Below are 20,324 nucleotides of genomic sequence, written 5' to 3' on the forward strand. Positions count from 1 at the left end.
AAGGGAACTAGTAAGGCATAGCTCCCCAGTCTGTGAGGGCTGCACACAGTGACGTCCTTCCACAGGACAGTATAGAAAGGGAGAGAAAAAGAGTAACTTCCCAGTGAAGACTGACAAACACCAGGTGACCAAGGTCAACATTGACAGTGTTAGTCATGCTGAAAATACGTTCCTCTGATGGGCTGTGATGACAGCGGCATTTCTTCCCAAAGACCCAGACTCTCAGACTAAACCTGAGGACATCATCAGACAAACCCCATGGAGGGACAATCTACAAAGCACCTTACCTCCACTCCTCAAAACTGTCATGGTCTGGACCTGGTTCCATAGTGTAGCGGTTAGCACGTCTGCCTTACATGCAGAAGGTCCTGGGTTCGTGCCACAGTGGAGCCACGGTCCATGGTCTATGGCCATGCTACCCTGAACAAGCCCGATGTCTGATCTGGGAAGCTAAACAGGGTCGGGCCTGGTTAGTACTTGGATGGGAGACCACCTAGGAAGACCAGGTGCTGTAGGCATAAATAAAAAACAATTAAATTAAATTTAAAAACCTGCCATGGTCGCCAAAAACAAGAAAACTCTGAGAAACTATTACACCCAAGAACAGCCTCGGCCTGATGACTAAAGGTGACGTGGTATTCTAGATGGGGTCCTGGAACAGAAAAACAGTCGGTAGGGGAAACTGAGCAAATCTGAAGAAAGTATGAACTTTATTCAATATTAATGTGTCAATACTGGTTACTTAACTCTAACAAACGTACCACACTAATGCAAGACATTAATAACGGCAGACACGGTGCAGGATGTATGGGAGATCTCTATATCATCTTCACCATTTTTCTGTAGATCTAAAACCTTTTTTTAAAATAAAGTTTATCTTAAAAAAATAAAAGACCTAAGAGCTATAGAAACCAACTGCGCTATATGGATTTAATTTGGATTCTGATTTGAACAACCTGTTAAAGAAAATTATGAAGCATTAAGAGATATGTGAATAATCTGGATATTTGGTTTTGCTTGGTTTTGGTGTAAAAATGGCCTGTTATGTTTTTTTAAAAAGGATCATCTTTCAGAGAAAATACTGAAATATTTATTAATGAAATGGCATGACGGCTAGCATTTGCTTCAAAATAATAGTGGGTATGGTACCAATGAAACAGGATAGCCCATGACTCGGTAAATGTTGGAGCAAGTGACAGGCCTTAGGCTCATTGTATCAATCTCTCAACTTTTAGATACGCTTAAAATTTTCCCCAAAAAAAAGTTGCAGAAAAATTTGTAAGGTCTTCCTTAGTGTTTTGGATGCTTAGTTATTAAACATTCTGCTATTTGTTAAGGGATACTTACAATATCATTAGCTAAGATCAAGGTCTAATGACACTTAGTCACCATTAATGATAGTGGATGTGAATCCATATTTTAATTTCTCCTTTTGTCAATTTTTACTTTTTTTTGTAAAAATTTTTGGTCACTTTCTTGTCACCCATGATAAGACTGTCACATTTACCTTTAATGAAGCCGGCGAAGAACTCGCACAAGGAAGAGAGGACGGCGCCCCTGTTTTCGTAGAGTACGCATATGTCGCATTTTTAGTCTCATTGTTAATTCATGGCTTCTTTGAAGGAATCTTTTAAGACCAATGACCGTTTTGTGAGATTTAATTCCGTTCAGCAGAACTTATGTAGTATATTCTGTAATTCCTCAGAACCAGACACATGAAAAGCAATATATTATAATATTCTGAGTACTGAACAATGAGGGCAACACTGCCAACCCTCCCTGTTGTGGAAGTCCCACTACGCTACCTCTCGTACCAGCCGTGACATGCCACCATCTGTCACACAGGCCTTGAGACGGCCACGGTCAATCCATACGTTATATATTAGCAAAGCTCAACCACTTATTTTTAAAATAAAAAAGTTTTTAAAATAGAAGTTGTTTTTTTTTCTGCACACCAGTGGAAGAAACTCCAACACTGAGACTAGTCTTTACACAGGAGGAGGAACTAGTAGTGAACATGTCTCTCAAATGGTAATTACATCTTTCGGCGGCTTGCGAACACTGACTAAATGCCGCATCTACGCACATCTGAAGCACATACGTAATCCAAGCCTTACTGGCCCAAGCCGTCGCCTGTTTTATTGCAAGGAATTAGCTGCTTGGCTCTTCCTGAGCATCCTCCAGGTGGTGTCATCTCACAGGCTCTTAGGAACAGGTGTTCAGCTCCAGCCATGCGACCCTCAGACTTGCTCTGCTGGGCACCGCAGCTTTCTGCAGGTAAAAGCTCCTATCAGGTACACTCTGGCTTGGGGCCATGGGGAGAAGGCCAAGTTTATCCACGACCCAGCAGAAACTGGATTCAAACTTTTAAGGAAACTTTATTGATGTTTTTATAGTTGATATATTAGTTTTCTACGGCTGCGGTAACAAAGTACCACAAACTGGTGGCTTAAAACAACATAAATTTATTCTGGAGGCCAGACATCCAAAATCAAGGTGTCGGCAAGCCCGTGCTCCCTCTGAAGTCTCCAGGGGAGGGTCCTCCTTGCCTCCTCCAGATTCTGCGAGCCCCAGGTGTTCCTCGCTTGTGGCAGCATCACTCCAATCTCTGCCCCCTTCATCATGGGGCTGTCTTCCTTCTGCATCTGTGTGCCTGTGTCTTATCTTATGAGGACATCAGGCATATCGGCTTAGGGGCCCGCTCTACTCTAGTGCGGCCTCGTCATAACTAATTACCTCTGCAACAGCCCTATTCCCAAATAACATCGCATTCTGAGAGGGTTAGGACTATCGTTTTTGGAGAGGTGGGCACATTCAACCCCTAACAGTTGAAGACAATTTACAACTGCTGCGTAGGCCTAGACCAGCCCTCAGAGCTCCCCGCTGAGCCAGCTCCTCCCTCAGGGGTGGCCTACTCGGACTTGGGGCTGGCTCACCTTGCTTCCCTCTTCTGAAAACCCTCCATGCAACTCCAGACCTCAGGGTTCAGGCCACACTGATCCCTGGCTTTGGAGAGAAGAGGATTTTCCTTCATCCCAGTGTCAGTCAGAGACTCGCCTTTCCTGGGATGGCCTCATACTCGGATGCTGAGGCAGGCCTATCAGGGCCCTGCCAAGGAAACCACGACCCCATCCACAGGAGTATGATCTGTCCCCCTGACCCAAACAAAATGACCACACAACAAAACACCCTTGGCATGTTTGCCCAAACCCACATTGTTTGACTGAAACAATTCTCTCTGTGCGCTATAACAGATCGGTCTGATTTGGCTTATGCCAAGGCTAAGAGGAGTCTAGTTCTTTTCCAGTTATCCCTCATCAGGTATTTAAAAAACTAAATGCTTTCATGTCTACTTTCATTTAGGGTCACTCTTTCACATGTGAAAAGATAAAATAATTTCACAAATGTCCTTTTAATAAAAATAAACATTCTTTCTTAATCTCACCCAATGGTAGGAAAAAATAAGTTTTATATATTATCCCTGGGAATTAAAAAAAATATGTTGGAAGTAGAAATCAGATGTCATTGGATTGGTGAATGCTCAAAGAAAGTTAATGATGCCACGACGGTGAACAGTTCAAGCTTCAAATAACTACCATTAATGTCCTTCCCCACCAACGCCGAGTTTTAGGCCAGCGGAAGCTTACCTGGCCGATCTATAGGTTTAGCATGAGCTCGAGATGATGGTAATTAGCTAAACCAATCACATCTTCTCTCTGGAATTTAAATGTAAGAGACAAAGTTCTTAGATTCCAGGGAATCAGCAGGTATTGGAAGGAAACACAGAGAGGAGTTAGCATGCAGAGACCACACAACAGAGCTGTCTTGGTCTCAAATAAGAAGTTGATTGGTGGCAGAAGTTCCAGCTGCTTAGATTAACAGGTGATCTCATCAGTAGAACGGCTTTGAATTTAAAAGCAAGTCCATTTCTCCCACCCGTGTTCCTGTAAGGTCTGGCTGCAATCAGTTATTTCCATGAAAATTTACACCATCAATCCCAATTATTTTAGGTCATCTGAGTCATTTCTTAAACCAAATAAATTCTCCCCACTCTGGGATAAAGGAATCTTCAAAACTCTTGGGTCCGACCTTAAAGGGCTTTAAGACAATGAGAACATTTCTTGAATGAATGTGTCCTTTATAACTGCGCTCCTTGGTCTGGACTCCTAATATTACCAGGCTAGGACAGGGTTTTCAAACTTTTGAGGCAACCTCAGAAGAAATCGATTTTTACGATGTAACTCAGTACACAATTCATATGTGGCACATCTATAAATATAGATCCATACAACAAGCGTCATGAAACAATACCCTGACTGTATGCAACATACTATTTTCCATTCTGTTGTCCTAAAACAAACAAAAAAAAAAGGTAACACCCACTAAGCTGATTTCACAACCCATCAGAGAGTCTAGTACTATCGGTTCAAAATACTGTGATAGGGGTCAACCAAGTCCGCAGGATAAAAAAAATGATACATTTCTCTGGAGAGTCCATTTTTAGACCCGAAGTTTTTAAATATTTCAACTAATTATAGAGTAGAATGCAAAAATCCAGTAAGATAAAGCAGAGCTTCAAAGATAGTTGTCACTTCCCAGCTGGTTGCCTGGGGCTTTCAACCTGTAGACCCGCCCACCCCCAGGATAAGAATGCGCACAACCCCTGCCGCCTAGAAGGACTTGAGCCGGACAGTGAAAGGATTCTGCCTTAACGCCAGTGTTCCAGCTAGACGAGGCATATTTATGGGACAATCACCTCTAAAATCTTCATACCCAGGAATCCGATCCTACTGCTCAGCTTCCTGGGGGCTCCTTCTGTGTTCACTGGGAAAGGCAAAGGGCCGTGACCAGCAAGCGGTCGTCCCGCTCAACCTGTCAACGCTGTAGGACAGCCCGAGAACCGTGGACGGTCGTAGGAGTAGCGGGGAATCTCCCCCTTTAGCAACCACCAAGGGCAAGAATAGCTACCATGATGTTAACCTCTCAGTCCTGGCCTCATTTCTCAGGCCTGACTTTGCACCTTCATTGTCCGTGACCGAGGCCACCCGGGCTGAGGTCGCTTCCTGCGCTCGCTATCGGCGCCACCCCTACGGCTCTACACCCCTTTTTCTTCACCCAGAAAAAGTTTGTCAGTGCTCCCTCTGTGGGAAATGCGGCCGCGTTTAGAGAGGTCAGCTCATACCGGAGAGGGAGCCCAGCGGACTTAAATCCGCGCTGCAAGAACGGTTCTGGAGCGTTCTCCAGCCAACAACGGCTGGTGCTTGTCTCCTGAGGTGTGCCGGGTCTGCAGGTCGCAGGGCTGAGACCAAAACTAGGGAGGCGCACACTTTTTGAATGAAAGGCCAAACATTTTCAATTAATGCATATTTCATTCTTTCCAGAGTCCCTCACCATGGACAGTTAGTCACCACGCACATCCTCAAACCCAGACCTACTAACGCCAAAATAGCAAGTGGCTAGAAAAAACAACCAAAATAAACACCCAACCCAAGGCCAGCAGGTAACAGCCACGCGCCTCGTGTCTCGCGCCTTTTTAGGGCTCAGCGGGAGCGAGCCCGCCCTGCTCTCGGCGTTCCGCCAATCACCGCGCGCCTCACAGCTTGCCCCACCTCTCTAACCAATCACCGGAAAGCTAGCGTCTCTCCGCTCCTCCCACCCCCCACCCCCTGCGTCTTTCGAAGCCTTCAAACCCCACTGGCGCACTACCCCGCGGTCGCGGCCGGATTTTATTTTTAGCTCCCGGGCAAGCAGCTCCGCCCCCAGGCTCCGCCTCCTCGCCGCCCCCCAATGGGAGAAGGAGTTTCCGTCGCGTCATCGCGCGGGCGGACGAGAGTTACCCAATCAGCGCTCAGGGACAACTAGCGTAATTAAAACGCGGCGGAAGACGGTGGGAGGGTCATGACGCAGCGAGTTTCCTTCGTGACTTTTTCGGGGGCGTCGCGGCGTCTCCTCTTTTTCTCTTTAAAGTGAAAGGTCGCGCGAAGCACCCCCGTGTGTTGCGGGGCGGGGGCGGCCGGCGCGGCTGAGACCACGGCGCGGCCGCTGCTGCTGCGGTGCAGGCGGCGGCGGCGGGCGGTCACGTGGGTGTGTTTGGGGGCGGGGCCACGCGGCGGTTCCGGGCGGTTGGGCGCGCGAGCTTGGAGCCGAGGCAGCCGCGCCCGCCCGCGCCCGCCCGCCGCCCCGCCCCTGGATGCCGCTCTGCCCCGGCGCGGCCGCCGCGGATCGCAGCACAGGAGTCGCCGCCGCCGCGGTTGATGTGGTTGGCCTCGGGCTGAGGAGGCCGCCAAGATGCCGCAGTCCAAGTCCCGGAAGATCGCGATCCTGGGCTACCGGTCTGTGGGTGAGTGGCGGGCGCCGCGCGGCCTCCTCGTGCGTGGGCCCGGCCTCGCCTGGCCGCCGGGACGCGGCGGGCCCGGCCAAGTTTGGGGCCGGCGCGGCCATGTGGCGGCCGCGCGTTTCGTAACCAGCCGCCCGCCGCCGCCACCTCCATTTTGAACAGAGGTGGCGGCGAGGCCGGGCCTCGCGGGGCGGTGGCAGCAGGGGGCGGCCGGGGAGCGGGGAGGACGTGTCTGGGGAGGCCGCGGACGCGTGGGGAGTTGCCGGTTCTTCCGGACCCGGGGTGGCGCTGGAGGGGTCCGCTGTCCCGCCAGGCAGCCGCAGGGCACCCCCAGAGGGAGGAATCGCACCTGTCTCTCCGCCTTTTCGCGGTTCGCTGTCGTGATTGCTGTTAGCAGCCTTTTTCTCCCCGAATTAAATAAAGTCCGTGGGATTTTAACAAAGGAAACAGCACCTCGGGTTTTTCCTATCTGTGGTGAAGTTCAACGTTGAAAAGAAAAGCAGGGACCTAGAGGACGTTTGGCTACGGAGAGCAAGTTTCCTACGTATAAGACACCCCAAAAGAGCCCTCTTTGGAAGCCCCCAGGTGCCGCCAACGACCGAAGTAGGAAGGCAGGAAAAAATAAATTTCCGATCTCTCTGTGTCCTATTTTCTCCTCGTGGAGAAATAAGGTCAGCTACTTGTATCCAGGCTGTCGAAGTAATTCAGAAGTTTGTTTTGTTTTGTTTCCAAACGGTTGACATATATTTGAAACCGTTCCTGGCAGTCGCCTCTTTGCTGAACTAAGGTGGTCTGTGCTGGGGTGCGGGGTGGACAGGGTGCCAAAGAAGAGTGAGGGAACAGAACCGTTGAACTTAACCCTGCTTCAGGTGAGGCTTTATTGTCTTCGGCAATCAGAAACCTGGAGAAATTAGGTTTACTTGTTCCTGTCGGTTTTAAGAAGTAGCTGTCCAAGGAAAAATGTGCGCTTGACGGTAGTTTGGGGAAGGAGGTGAACGCGAGGGTTTGGAGTCTGGTGACTGCAGGAGGAGGTAACAGTAACTGCCATGGCAGAGTTTGTAACTGCCTGCAGCTCGTTGCATGAACTCCCCCACTCACTCCACTTTCTGCTCTCTTCCTCCCCCCATTTTCCACCGCCGCTGCCAGGGTCTGTGCTCTTTGACCCAGATCAGCTCCAGCATGCTTACTCATCTTTTTATCATCTCTCTTCGTTGAAGTGCTGGGAGGGTGGGGGGTCGGTGGATCAAAGACACATGGGTCAAGGTAGGGGTTCCAAGAGTTATAGGGGTAACTCTTGTATGATGTGGTGCCAAATCATAGGTATATGTGGGGGAAGAATAGGTGACAGCGGTAACAGCTGCAGCCATAAAGTGCCCATGCATCAAAGTGAGGCTTTTAAAGTCACTGACCGTCCACTCCCCAAATGCCCATATGGAACCCGGCATTCAGCCTTTATTGGCAGCCTGAATCACCCAGCCCTTGCTTCTGTGTCTGTTTCTTCCTCTGCATTTTGAAGAGTGGAACTGTGACATTTCCTGGCTCTGGAGTGAGCTCTGTCTAATCAGATACATAGTGCCCACTAATTGAAAGCAGCAGTCTCTGAATAATCAAGTTACAGGTGACAGGTACTTAGACTACCTGATTTCAACTCCAGAGGATGTTCCAAAGATCCTGACTTACTTGCCCCTTGAAATTCTTGAGATGGTGATTCTGGTCTTCTGTAAGCAAATCTAGTGTTTTATCACACTTGTTAAAGAAGGTCCTTATGTCCAGTTGAAGTCCTTCTGTTTTCCTTCTCATCACCCCCCTCCTAAATACCCCGATGTGACAGGTCACCCCTTAACCGTCTCTTCACAAACATTTATTTTGAACTGCCGTTTGTTAAAATACTGGGCTAAATTAGCCTCTAATAGGACGCAGGGTAAGTTCTAGTCATTTTCTGTGCCCTCGGTATGTCCTGTTAGTACATCCAACTCCATTTTCTCCACATTTATTTTTGAGTGTAGCGATGATTAAAGTAAAAGGTATTTTGGAAAGGTTAAGTTACTCCCAGTCTTTGCATTTGATTTTAAAGTTGTTTACTTTTGTTATGAGCCAGGATACCTTGGAGTTTGTGGGGTCTTTTGTTTTGCCAGCATCAAAAAGTAGTTCCCTGATTCCATGTACTAGCCAATCTTCAGAGCATTATTTATTCAGTGTTCAGACTTGCAGGGGTTTACTGACCTGTTTGCTCGCAAATGGTGCTATACTAGAGAAATGTGAATATGTTTATTTCTAGGTTGTGTTATTTTGCGATGCTAAGCTGTTGTGTCATATTTGAAGGGTTAGTCGAAAAAAAGACATAGCTAGAAACCATACCTTTCTGAGAATATTCTCCTGATTAAATATCTCATGCCAGTTTGACTACTAGAATGCTTGTCATGGTGGCTTTGTCATATCACAGACTTTATTTTAAAAGTTTGCCTTCAGATAAAACTAAATGCTATGGTGGTTTTACTACTTGGCTTTCAAATTTTGTGTTTTTTAAAAACGCCAATAAAACTTCCAGTAAGGAGAGTATAATTCTCAGGTGATTTGCCAAGTTCCCCCCCCCAAGTACTTTTCCTGTTGTTTACAATGTTAAGCTTTTAAGGACACGTCACCTATAACGCAGGCTGGCTTTCAGGGAGTGCTTTGTATTAATTGTTTTAGTAATGGCCAGATGTACCAGCTCCCTGATATCCATTGTTTCTGATACAAACGAGTAGTCCCATGATAGGAGGTAACTAAACTTAATCAAGTCAAAGTTCTAGTGTCAGGTAACTATTTTCAAATAAAATTTGGTGGATCTTTCACTGGAACCTTCTACAGAGGCTCAGATAATCTAGTTTACTATTAGAGCATAATCAAAAGGTCGTTTGCTATATATAAGCCTCTGAGGTTAACAGAGATGAGATCACGGGAATGTGAAGGATCATGAGAAAGAAAATGAAACAACTCTGTGGTTTGCTTAAAGGCAATTCAGCAAAAGTAACTCAAATTATTACCTTGTCAAATGTTTTAGGTAGTAAAGAAGATGCATCCTTGGATTTGGGTACTTCATAGGAAAAGATGTCATTAAATGAGTTCCAGATAGAATACGATCCAATTGTATTCTGATTTACTGTTTATTTTTAAATTATCCTGTCCTTTTCTGATACGTTTAATTGAAAATTTTAAAGGTAAAGCATTCTTTGCCATGTGAAATTGTGTGTTCAGGTACGTAATAAGGTTTTGAGGTTCTACACTTGAGGGTGGGGGTGGTCCTGTGGTGAACACCTTATGTCCAAGCTTGAAATTAACTTTTTTTCGGTGTCGTCGTTCTATACAGAGGAATAATCAGAGCTTGCAGTCGTGGTAAAGACTTTCCAGTGCTGATCATTATTTGAGTGTCCATGTGCGTTATATCTACTCGTACTTCATCAACTCAAAAGAAACTGTGCCCGTCACAGTCACTCTCCATCCTCTCCCCCCGTCGGCCCCTGCCATCCACTAATCTGCTTTCTATTTCTATGAATTCACCTATTCTGGACATTTTCTATAAATGGAATCACACATATGTGGTATTTTGTGACTGGCATCTTTCATTTGACATAAATATTTCCAAGTTTCATCGATATATGAAATATAATTATTGATATATGCTACAGCATTGATGTATGCTGTAGCATATATCAATAATTCCTTTTCGTTGCCAAATAATGTTTCTTTTTTTGAATATACCACATTTATACATTTATCAGTTGGTGGACATGTGGGTTTCTACATTTATGGCTATTATGAATAATGGTGTTATGAACATTTTGTACACATTTTTGTATAGACGTATGTTTTCACTTATTTTGGGTATATTTTAGGAGTAGATGCTGGGTTCCATGGTAAGTTTATGTTTAACATTTTGAGGAATTATCAAACTATTCTCCAAGACATCTTTCTGTGCCATTTTACATTCCCATCACCGAAACTAATTGAAATTAGTATCAATTTCTCCTCATCCTCACCAACACTTGTAATTGTCTTTTCTATTCTAGCTATTCTTATGGGTGCAAAGTAGTATCATACATGATTTACAAATAATTTCCATTCTGCTGATTGTCTCCTCCTCGATGGTGTCCTTAGAAGTAAAAAGCTATAAATTTTGACAAAGTCTAATTTATTTTTCCTTTTATCACTCTGCTTTTGGTGTTATATCTAAGAAGTCATTGCCTAATCCAAGGCTGCGTAGATTACTACTGTGTTTTCTTCGAAGTGTTTTATCCTTTTAGCTCTTACATTCGGGTCTGTGATATAATCAGAGTTAATTTTTGTGTATGGTGGGAGAGAGGGGTATAACTTCATTCTTTTGTATATGGATATCAAGTTGTCCCAGCCCGTTTTGTTAAAGACTGTTCTTTCATCATTAGTTCTGGACTCTCTTCCTTTGATCTATGTGTCTCTCCATATGCCATTGTCATTCTGTCTTGATTACTGTAATAAGTGTGAACCCTCTACCTTTATTCTTTTTCAAGATTGTTTTCACTCTTCTGAGTTCCTTGCATTTCCATATGAATTGAAATCCCTTAAGGGCTAGCTTATCAATTTCTGCACAAAAGCAACTGGGGTTTCGATAGGATGTTTTACAGTTTTGCAAGTATCTTTAAATGTCTGGTTTAAAAAACAGCTGAATTCTCATATCTGCTTCAGAATTCATTCCATTGCACTGTGATAACTAATGAAGAATATGAAGGAAATCCAGCTTTCCACAGGTGCATAGTGGGGGAAAGGAGCAGTATTTTAATAGTTTTCTCAGATAATTGTGGATGTTCTTTGATACTCACCAGCACTATTATAGCTGATCAGCTTCTTAGAGGTTAGTTGTAGTATGCAATCTGAAATCATATGGATAAATTTTCCTACTGTTATATTGAACTTTATTGGTTCGTTTTCTACCCACGCCTGATTTTATAACAGCATACATTGATCTCTTGGAAAATATCGATTCACTGTTATTTAGATCCTTCCACATTTGCAACATTTCAACATATAAATATTTTTTAAATCACATTTTTTAATATCACTCCCTACCCCTCTCCTCAGAAAAATCTAAATATTGGGAATCTGCTAAGCTCACCATGAGTGATGCAAGTTTTCCGAAATCCTCATTTCCTCTTGAGAGGAAGTTGTTGGCAAAGTACTAGCAATTTTACATTTCCAAGAAAATGTCTGCCAAATACCCACATTTGAAATAATGATCGTTTGTTGGTCATTTGTGCAAGTCAAAACGCTGTTCCGTGATAAAAGTGCCTGTTTCGGCTCACTTCCCAAACAGTCGCACACATGCTTTGCTTCGAGATGGCCGTCACCCCTCAGCATACATACGTACATCCCATTTTGTCATGCAGACTATTTAGAAACATGTTCTTCAAGGTCAAGATTAAATAAAATTAACCATTTTACTGCTTCCTCAAGGACACTGTTAAGTGAAAATGACTTTTTTTTTAACGTACGTACACGCTAGTGAAGAATACAGTGACTTTCCACTACGGTTTGTAACAACCATCTTGATTCCTGCTACGGGGTACCAAGCAAACAGTTTTACCCCCCATTGCTTTTGCACCATTAGTGCAAATATGGACACAGTGAAAAAGGCAGATAATATCTTGGCATTTTGATGAAAATAGTTTGGCTTCGTGAGCCCCTGAAAAGGTCTCGAGGACCCCCCGAGTTTCACAGACTGCACTTGGAGAACCCTTGAACTATGGTGCGCAGAAATGTGCTATACTGCTGCTCACCGTTGTGCAAAGTCGAGTCGAGAGTGGCTGCGTCCTAGAAGCTGTTCGAGGGAACGTGGTGACTACAGTCTCAGGAGGAACCTTCCGGAAGAGGCCCCGCAGCGTCAGAAGAGGCCAGGACGAGGAGGCAGGAAAGGAAGCGGGAGTGGCTAGGGCAAAATGACGTGGGGAGGGGAGTGAGGTGGGAAAGGTAGTCAGCCGGGAGCTCGTTTTTGCAGCAATGCCAGGGAATGGTTCCTTCTGAGGAGTAAGCTGCGAGTTAGTAAAGCCTGGGGGGTGGAAGATAATCTCAGTGCCCGTTGACTTGGCCTCTGATTGTGGTGCGATTTGGGGTGTGTTGTTTTTTTTGACATGGTAAGGGCGAGGCTCCCAAAGATTACTAAACCTTTAAAAATTACCAAGGGCGGCAGCACACCAGCACCTCTATATGACTGCTAACGTGGTTTTCCGATACAGGCATCAGGAAAAAAGCAAAAATAGCAAAATGGGAAAGAGCCGTCTCGACCTGTGATTGCGAAGTCAAAAATGTACGCCAATAGGCCCTTAGTTTAGGATCTAGAATAAAGAGTTAGTGACCTTAATGTTGTTCATGAGTAGATTGTATTTGGTTATTTAAATAAATCAGAACTGAACTTGGACATGATTGTGCAAGTTAAAGCATTGTGAAAGCTTTAGTGATCGCACTCGCGAGAACCTTTGTTCTTGTTTCTAGTTTATCATGAAGTACCAAATTAAGTCTTAACAGTTGCTAGAGTACTGATAATTGTCAGAATGTGTATTGCCAGGTACCTTTGACATGAATTGCTCGATCGATCTGGAAATATAACTTAATATCTCAAACAGAAAGGTCTTGGATGACTATTTTGGTACTTTAATGTTCTTTAATGTACATTGGGCTTCTGATAAAGTTTTATGTAGGGCGTCTGAATTTGAAGTCTAAGTTGGTATTAGAAGTGCTGGAAACCTCATCTTGCTCTCTGCGGACAGCGGAAGGAGGATGGTTTAAGGATCCTGATAGAATTAACTCCTGCGTGTCCTGGGTTGATGGGTGTTACAGCTGTAATTTTCTTGAGTCCCCCTTACCTCCCTGCTCCCACTCCCCCGTTTGTCTTTTTGTTGTGCTTATTTGCTTTCAGAAAGACTCTTTGGGATCTTTTGAAACAAACTGGTGTTTTAACAAGATACACGATCCCGCTTTTTGCAAGATTAAAAGCCGAATGTTAACTCCATGGTGGCGTGATAAATAATTTGTGAACATGGAGACAACGATATTGGCTTTTTTAGCTTATATAGTTTTATGAAATGGAAGTGCTTTTTTAGACTTACATGTCTTAGATATAAATGTATCTGGTTGGTGGTTTGCTTTTATTTCAAATGTAAATCATGTATGGGTTTTATTTTAAAGAGAATATTTTAAAATATAGGTTCTCTTCAGTCTTGTTCATGACTCGTGTGAGTGACTGAATAAAAACATAAATGGCAACAGTCAACCATGGCGGCCAGCATTAAGAGAGAGGAGGGTTCGGAATGACCTCGGCAGACCGGACACCCCCAGAGAAAATATGACGCTCCGCGGCATGAGCGGAAGTGGGAAAACACTGGAATTTCGAGTCTGGACGTGATATGGTGAATCTCCGGCCTGGCTCATGGCCTCGAGTACACCAGGGGACGGGAGGGCCTGACGCTGAGACAGCTGCAGCCAGAACATCACTGAGGCTGCTGCTGGAGGAAACGAGGGCCACAAAAACGCAAGTCACGGACGTCAGGTCTCGTGTTTACGCTTCAGAAAACACCCGCGTGCGTGCAGGCCGAGAGACCCAGTTACTTTTCTGGGCGCTTTAGCCGGCCCTGTTCGCCCCGTGAGCACCGAACCCCTGGCAGAGCGTTCTCCTCCGTCTCAGTGGCGCGCGTCGGGGAGCATGGCCGGCTTGGAGTAGCGGTTCTGAACTTGGGCTTTGTGAGCTTCCCCTGAGGTGGTGTGTGTGTTTTCTGAGGGAAGAGACTGGGGTTTTCATCATCCATCTTTCCAGAGGATTTCAGTCCCCGCAAAAGATCGAATTGCTAAAACGACTGGTGGGGGGCCGACAGTGTGTGGATGAAGCGCCACGTGTTGTTTAAATGGATGTTCGTCACCCGTTTGAATACACACGTCCCTCTGTGCGCTTAGGCTGGGAGGCGGGGGCGTCCTCGGGGAGCTTCTCCGTGGCCCCAGGGGAAGGTTACTACACCGCCGACAGCAGAGGCTGCTGTTTGCAAAGCGTTTGCTGGTGCTGCCACACCTGAACTCTGTGAGGCAGGTACTGTTTTTATGCCTGTTTGCAGATAAGGAAACAGCTAAAAAAAGTTCAGTGAATTGCCCGACTTCCGTTATTAAGTGGCGGGGCCAGGATTCGAACTTACGGAGTGGCTCCAAGCCAGCGCCCTTTAACCAGCTGCTGCCCAAGCTGTAATTGACATGCCGTTGGGATAAATGCTTCGAGAAGAATAATCCAAGAGAGAGCTAATGTAGTCATGGGTGGAGTGGGGGAAGAGTCCCTAGAGAACTGTCATTACAGCTGCAGTTGGCCCCGCAGAGGGTGGCCGCGCAGGGAGCAGGAGGGCAGAGCTTCCGGCCAACCGGAACGGCATGCAGAGCTCCCAAGGGCCGAGGAAGAGCGTGGCACCAGCGGGGGAGGAGCACAGAGAAGGCCACCTGTGCGTCTGGACTGGCGACTGAGAGCTGTGAGGCGTGAGTGGCGAGGTCACGAGGGGCTTACCGGCGTGCCGGCCGTCTGTCGAGAACAGCCTTGTAGGCCCCGTTGAAAGTTTTAGACTTTTCGCTAGAAACAGTGGTAAGTCACTGAAGGGTTTTAAGCAACATAAGATGATCTTCTATACCAAGATTGGCAAACTTTTTCTGTAAAAGGCCACATAGTAAATATCTCAGGCTTTGAAGGCCACGTGGCCTCTGTCGCAACTACTCACTTCTGCCTGCTGTAACGCACGGCAGTTACAGATGATACAGGAACACGTGGACATGGCTGTGGGCCAGGAACACTATTTATGGACACTGACATTTGATTTTCATTTCATTTTCAAATGCGATGAAATATTGATTCTTTTCAACCATTCAAACATGTGAAAACCATCCTTCGTTCATAGTCTATTCACAAACAGCCTGTGGGCCACTTTTGGCCCTGGTCTGTAAGTTGACTGATCCTGTCTCATATCCTCAAGAAGACCCCTGCCACCGCTCTGTGCAGCGGATGGTGGCGGTCAGGGGACGGAAGTGGGAGGACAGCCACGGATTGGAGTTCACCACCGGGGGGTCAGGGACTGGTGTGGTGCAGGTGAAATGAAGAGGTGACGGATCTGAGATGTAATTAAAGGGAGCATCAGTGAAACCCTGCGATGTGGGAGACGTTACAGATCGCCTCAGGCGGCTAGCATGAGTCCTCAGTCGCTAATGGCACCACTGGCTGGAGTGAGACATGGTAGAAGAGGGACCAGGATTGGGGGTGCACCGGGCTCGTTTGAACACCTGCCTTGTCTTCTGGCTGTAGGGGCCCTCAGGGGAACCACACCGTCCCAGTGGTCCTAGAGATGGTGGCTGCACCTGCAGCTGCGCTTCTGGGGGTGTGCTGCTCCCAGGTCCTCATGTCACCTGAGGATGTGCCCCAACATACCCTCAGACAGCAAGCAGGCTTGTTTCCCTGTCGCCTTGGAAACAAAGGAGGTTGCAAGACCCACTGGGTTGCATGCGCTCACACTGCTCACTCCGCCAGGAAGAGGGGGTGCGAGGATTCGAGTCCAGCCACAGGATGTGGCCGTTATTCCTGCTTTGGGGGAAAGGGGAAGTTGGGCTCCACATCTGGACCTTTGCATTCTGCATGACTGCTACCAAAATGTATGCCTGCATATACATTGTCAGTCTGACTCTGTTTCTGGATGGGCATTATCCCAAAAAATTGGACAGGATGAACATACCTTCCATTTCTTAGACCTCTGGGGAAGTCTTTCTTGTGGGCAGCTAAGTTTATACGAGCAGGATGGTCCTGTTGAAGGGTGGCATAGAGAGATGTCCAGTAGAGAGATGGTGCGGGCCACATGTGGAATTTAAAATGTTCATGTGGCCTCATTAAAAAGTCAAAAGAAACAGGCAGAGTTAAGTTAGTATATTTAGCCCGATATGTCCAAAATGTTATCATTTCAGTATGTAATGGATATTGATAATTTTTTACATTCTTTATGCTACATTTTCAAAATTTCGTGTATATTTTACGCTGTGTATGACCTCTCTGAGGACCGACCACCCTTCAGGTATCCCTTGTCCACTTGTGGCTGCTAGCCACCCACTGGGGACAGACAGCACAGGTACAGTAAGAAGTGTGGTGCTGGCAGTAAATGGGGTCGGTGCAGATTTTGGGAGAATGCTCGAAATAATCTTTGTAAGTAGCCATTCATGCCGACTGGTGAATATGCTTTATTTTATATCTCATTTCGTTGCCCTCATTGTTTGTTATTTCTAGTTTTGATCACTCTTAAACTTCATACTCTTTAATATGTTAATGACTGTGTTAAAATTTGGGGATTTACTTCTTGTTTGCTTTTCTTTCTTTCCGACCCTGACCCCCCCAGCTTCCTCCCCAGGTTTGGCCACAAATCTAGCAAAATTCATTCTTCACTGTAGCCAAACATTTCATTTCCTGCAGTTGATTGGGTCTGTCCCCTTGCATTTCAACTCAGCTTTATCTCTAGCTCATTCTATAGAGATAAATATCCTATTTCAGTAATTTTTAGGGAAACATTTTATGGCTTTTCTTGGCAGCACTTTTTTTCCCTCTTAGTTTAATAACCTTGACAGTTAATAAAATTCTTCATTTCTGTAACTCAGATCTTCATGTTATAATATTAACATATTGCTCATCGTTCCTCGGCAGGACATGTCTGAAGGCATAGTACTAGGAGGTAGTAAGCCCCCAGCCAGTATTTGAATGAATGATAATTTTGTGAACCAGTTTTACTTGGTTATTCTCTGTCTTGTCTGTCATAATAATAATTGCACCTTAATTTTTTTTCTCTCCTAGCATCTATTTTTAAAAGATTGGGAAGGAAGTGTGAGAAAGAATAAGATGATGTCAGTCCTGCTTAACTCATAGGAACAAGCGAGATAATTCGCGTGAAAATGTTTTGTAAACTCTTAAAACAGTGTCTCGCTTGTAGGTTGTGGTGAACAATTAAAATGTGGATTTATCTGCCTCGCATGCTCTCATCTGGCTCTGTGCATGGTGGAGATGAGGGGCGGCGTGCACATTAGAGTCATGGGGAGCACTCTTACAGAACACACTGGGACTCCTTACGCACCCCTTTTTAAAATTACAGTGCCGAGGGTAAGTATTTTTTCAAAGGGCTTGCTCGGTGACTCTGCTGTATATACGTGTGTATGTGCACATCACCCCGCCCCCTCACAAAAGCAGCAACAACTAATGCTGCTGTTGACAACTACACCTTTTTTACTAACGTGGAAGCCGAGTAAGCACATAACTGGCATTGGGTGTCATGTAAGGAACAACATTGTTAAACTTGCATACAGTTATTCTTGCTCTTGGAGCAGTAATGACATATTCGGGTTGTAGTCCATTTATAACCCCAGGTGATTCTGCAATCTGTCTGCCGTTTGCAAACCTGGCTCCTTTTATTGCTGTTCATTTGCTCAGTGGCTCCCAGAGAAGCTCTTCTTGGCATTCACGCCCTGGCCCTGTGGCACTCTTGGACCAGCAGAATCCTGCAGAGGCGATGTGCCGGTGCCAGGCTTAGGAGTTGGCAGCTTCTGCTTTTGTGTTCTCTGGAGCCTCCAGTAACGTGTGGGCAGGACTTTAGGAAAGGACACGCGGGAAGAGAAGGTCTAGGCTGAGTCTTGCCCCCAGCCGCCATCAGCTAAGGCTACCACGGGCTGTCTGCAAGACCAGCAGAAGACCCAGCTGAGCCCAGCTCTCATTGTAGAATCGTGAACAGGCGAAATGGTGGTTGGGTTCAGCCGCTGGGTTTGGGGGTGGTTTGTTACACAGCAGTGGAGAATTGAAACACTAATTTTCTGCCTGGGGGGGGATATATTTTTATAGTTATTGCTTTTTATCATTTTATTTTGAGGCTTCAGCTGAAGTAGTTGTTACTGTATGTTATTTTCTTAGATTTCAGATTAGATGTCATTATTAGAAGGCATTTTTCTCCTAAGCTCATTATTTTTGTCTTAAGAGCAGTACTAATAATGACATTTATTAAGGACTTACTACATACCAGATAGTTTATATGTGTTTCTGTTTAATCACAATCACCTATAGGTAGAGACTGTTGTTATCTCCATTTTCAAAACCAGGAAACAGACTCAGGAAACTTCCTACAGTCACATAACTGATCACCATCCTGTTCTGCTTCGTAAAAACAGTAAATGTCTTCCCCTTTTTACTACTTTCTTTAAATCAAGTTTTATTGAGGTATTACTTATCTATATGTAACAGTGTCCATTTGAAGTGTAAAGTTAGATGAGTTTTGATAGATTTATTCAGCTGTGTAACCATTACTCTAATCAAAATATAAAACATTTCTATCATCCCAAGAAGTTTCCTCACACTGATCTGCTTTCTATCTTTATGGATTAGTTTTTCTTGTTCTGAAATTTCACATAAATAGACTCTTACTAAATACTCTTTTTGCCTGGCCTGTTTCAATGAGCGTAATGTTTTTGACACTCGTCCGGTCGTCACGTGTGTGAGTAGTTGCTTTTGATGGCTGAGTGGTATTCTGTCGTGTGGAGGCACCGTAATTTGTTTCTTCGATCACTGTTGTTTGTCTCCAGCATTTCACTGCTAGGAGTAAAGCTGCGGTGAGCATTTGTTCTGTCTTTGTGGACATAACAGTCACTTCTCCTTGGTAAATACCTAGGGATGGGGTTGCTGGGTCACACAGATGTTAAGCGTATTAATTTCATGAGAAATTTATAACATTTTACACTTCGGCCAGCAACAGATGAGAGTTCATATCAGCGCTCTTGTTAACTCACACTAAGGCGGCTGTGCCATTTAGCATGCCTCCCAAAGTGGGTGAGGGTACCCCCTCCCCCTCTGGCACTGAGATTGTCAGCGACTTTTATTTTTACCATTTTAATGAGAGACGCTGTATCTCGTTGTGATGTTATTACAGTTCCCTAATGAATAACAAAGTTAAGCATCTTTTCATGTGCTTATTTCCCATCTTAATATTTTCTTTGTGTTATTTGTTTTCTTGAGAGTATGTTATATATTTTGGATACACGTCCTTTGTCAGACGGTATGTTCGGCACATACTTTTCCAGGTCTGTGACTTTTTCCATTCCCTTAAGACTCTTGCAGAGCAATTAAATTTGAGAACTAGCGCTCTATACTGGGGAACTTGGTTTGGAGGTCGGCATCACCAGGGACTTGACAGAAAGGGACAGTCCCACACCCTCTAGTCACTTGACCTTTTCCTTGAAGGCTCCTCAAACTGGAGTCTACACACTTTTTATAGGATATTATGGTCCAGTTGCTGCAGGGCGCAGGTCAGATGCATCTCCATGGGTGCGCATTTGAACTTGGGTTAGTAAGGTAGAGCTTTCAAAACTGAGATCATCTTCCGTAGAGGTTGCTTGTGTTCGTGGTCGGGCCTGCGACACCCCACAACCACAGTGTCCAGTGAGATCTTTCTGTAGTGCTGAGAGCGAGGAGGGGAAGGGACAAGTCCATATACCGCCTTGGATTTTCAAGCATGATTAAATCGTTCAGAGGCACCGTCAACAAACCACGTGAATGGGGTAAACCAGTAGAGAAACTAGAATGTTCATCGCGCTTCAGGAGGGGGCTTTAGAGGAGACCAGGAGGGAATGGGTTCCGACAAAGGCTCGTGTGGACAGTGACTTATCCTGGCGCTTAAACTGGTAGGGAAGGAAGCGGTGGAGATGGGAGATTCGGGTTACGACGTTTTGGAGTGCCATGTTCCTAATGTTTTTGCCTGTAGCGACAAATGCATTTTACTTTGTGACCCAGTCATAAATGTGTGTGTAACTGAAACAAATGTCTCGTCGAACACCTTCCACTCTGACGTTCCTATTTCCTTAAAAACAGTGCCGGTCACCGCTCTGTGCGTTGACTTCATGACCCGGCGCGGGTTACAGTCCCTGCTCAGAAAACATCTGCTGGGCGTCA

At 45.4% G+C, this 20,324-nt stretch overlaps 1 protein-coding gene and 1 pseudogene across 1 annotated transcript in view; both read left to right on the plus strand.

Annotated features, from left to right (window-relative positions):
* Positions 1-402: 402 nt before the first annotated feature.
* On the plus strand, positions 403-518 carry LOC120601594 (uncharacterized; annotated as a pseudogene).
* Positions 519-5,866: 5,348 nt separating this feature from the next.
* RHEB (Ras homolog, mTORC1 binding) overlaps positions 5,867-20,324 on the plus strand; it is a 37,550-nt gene continuing 23,092 nt past the window's right edge. Inside the window, exon 1 of the mRNA XM_039861142.1 lies at positions 5,867-6,340. Within this exon, the coding sequence (XP_039717076.1) occupies positions 6,289-6,340 (52 nt within the window). The 5' untranslated portion in view covers positions 5,867-6,288. The remainder of the gene's footprint in view (positions 6,341-20,324) is intronic.

Source organism: Pteropus medius, unplaced genomic scaffold (genome assembly GCF_902729225.1).
Source record: "Pteropus medius unplaced genomic scaffold, Ma_sr-lr_union100, whole genome shotgun sequence".
In the NCBI taxonomy this organism is placed as follows: Eukaryota; Metazoa; Chordata; class Mammalia; order Chiroptera; family Pteropodidae; genus Pteropus; species Pteropus medius.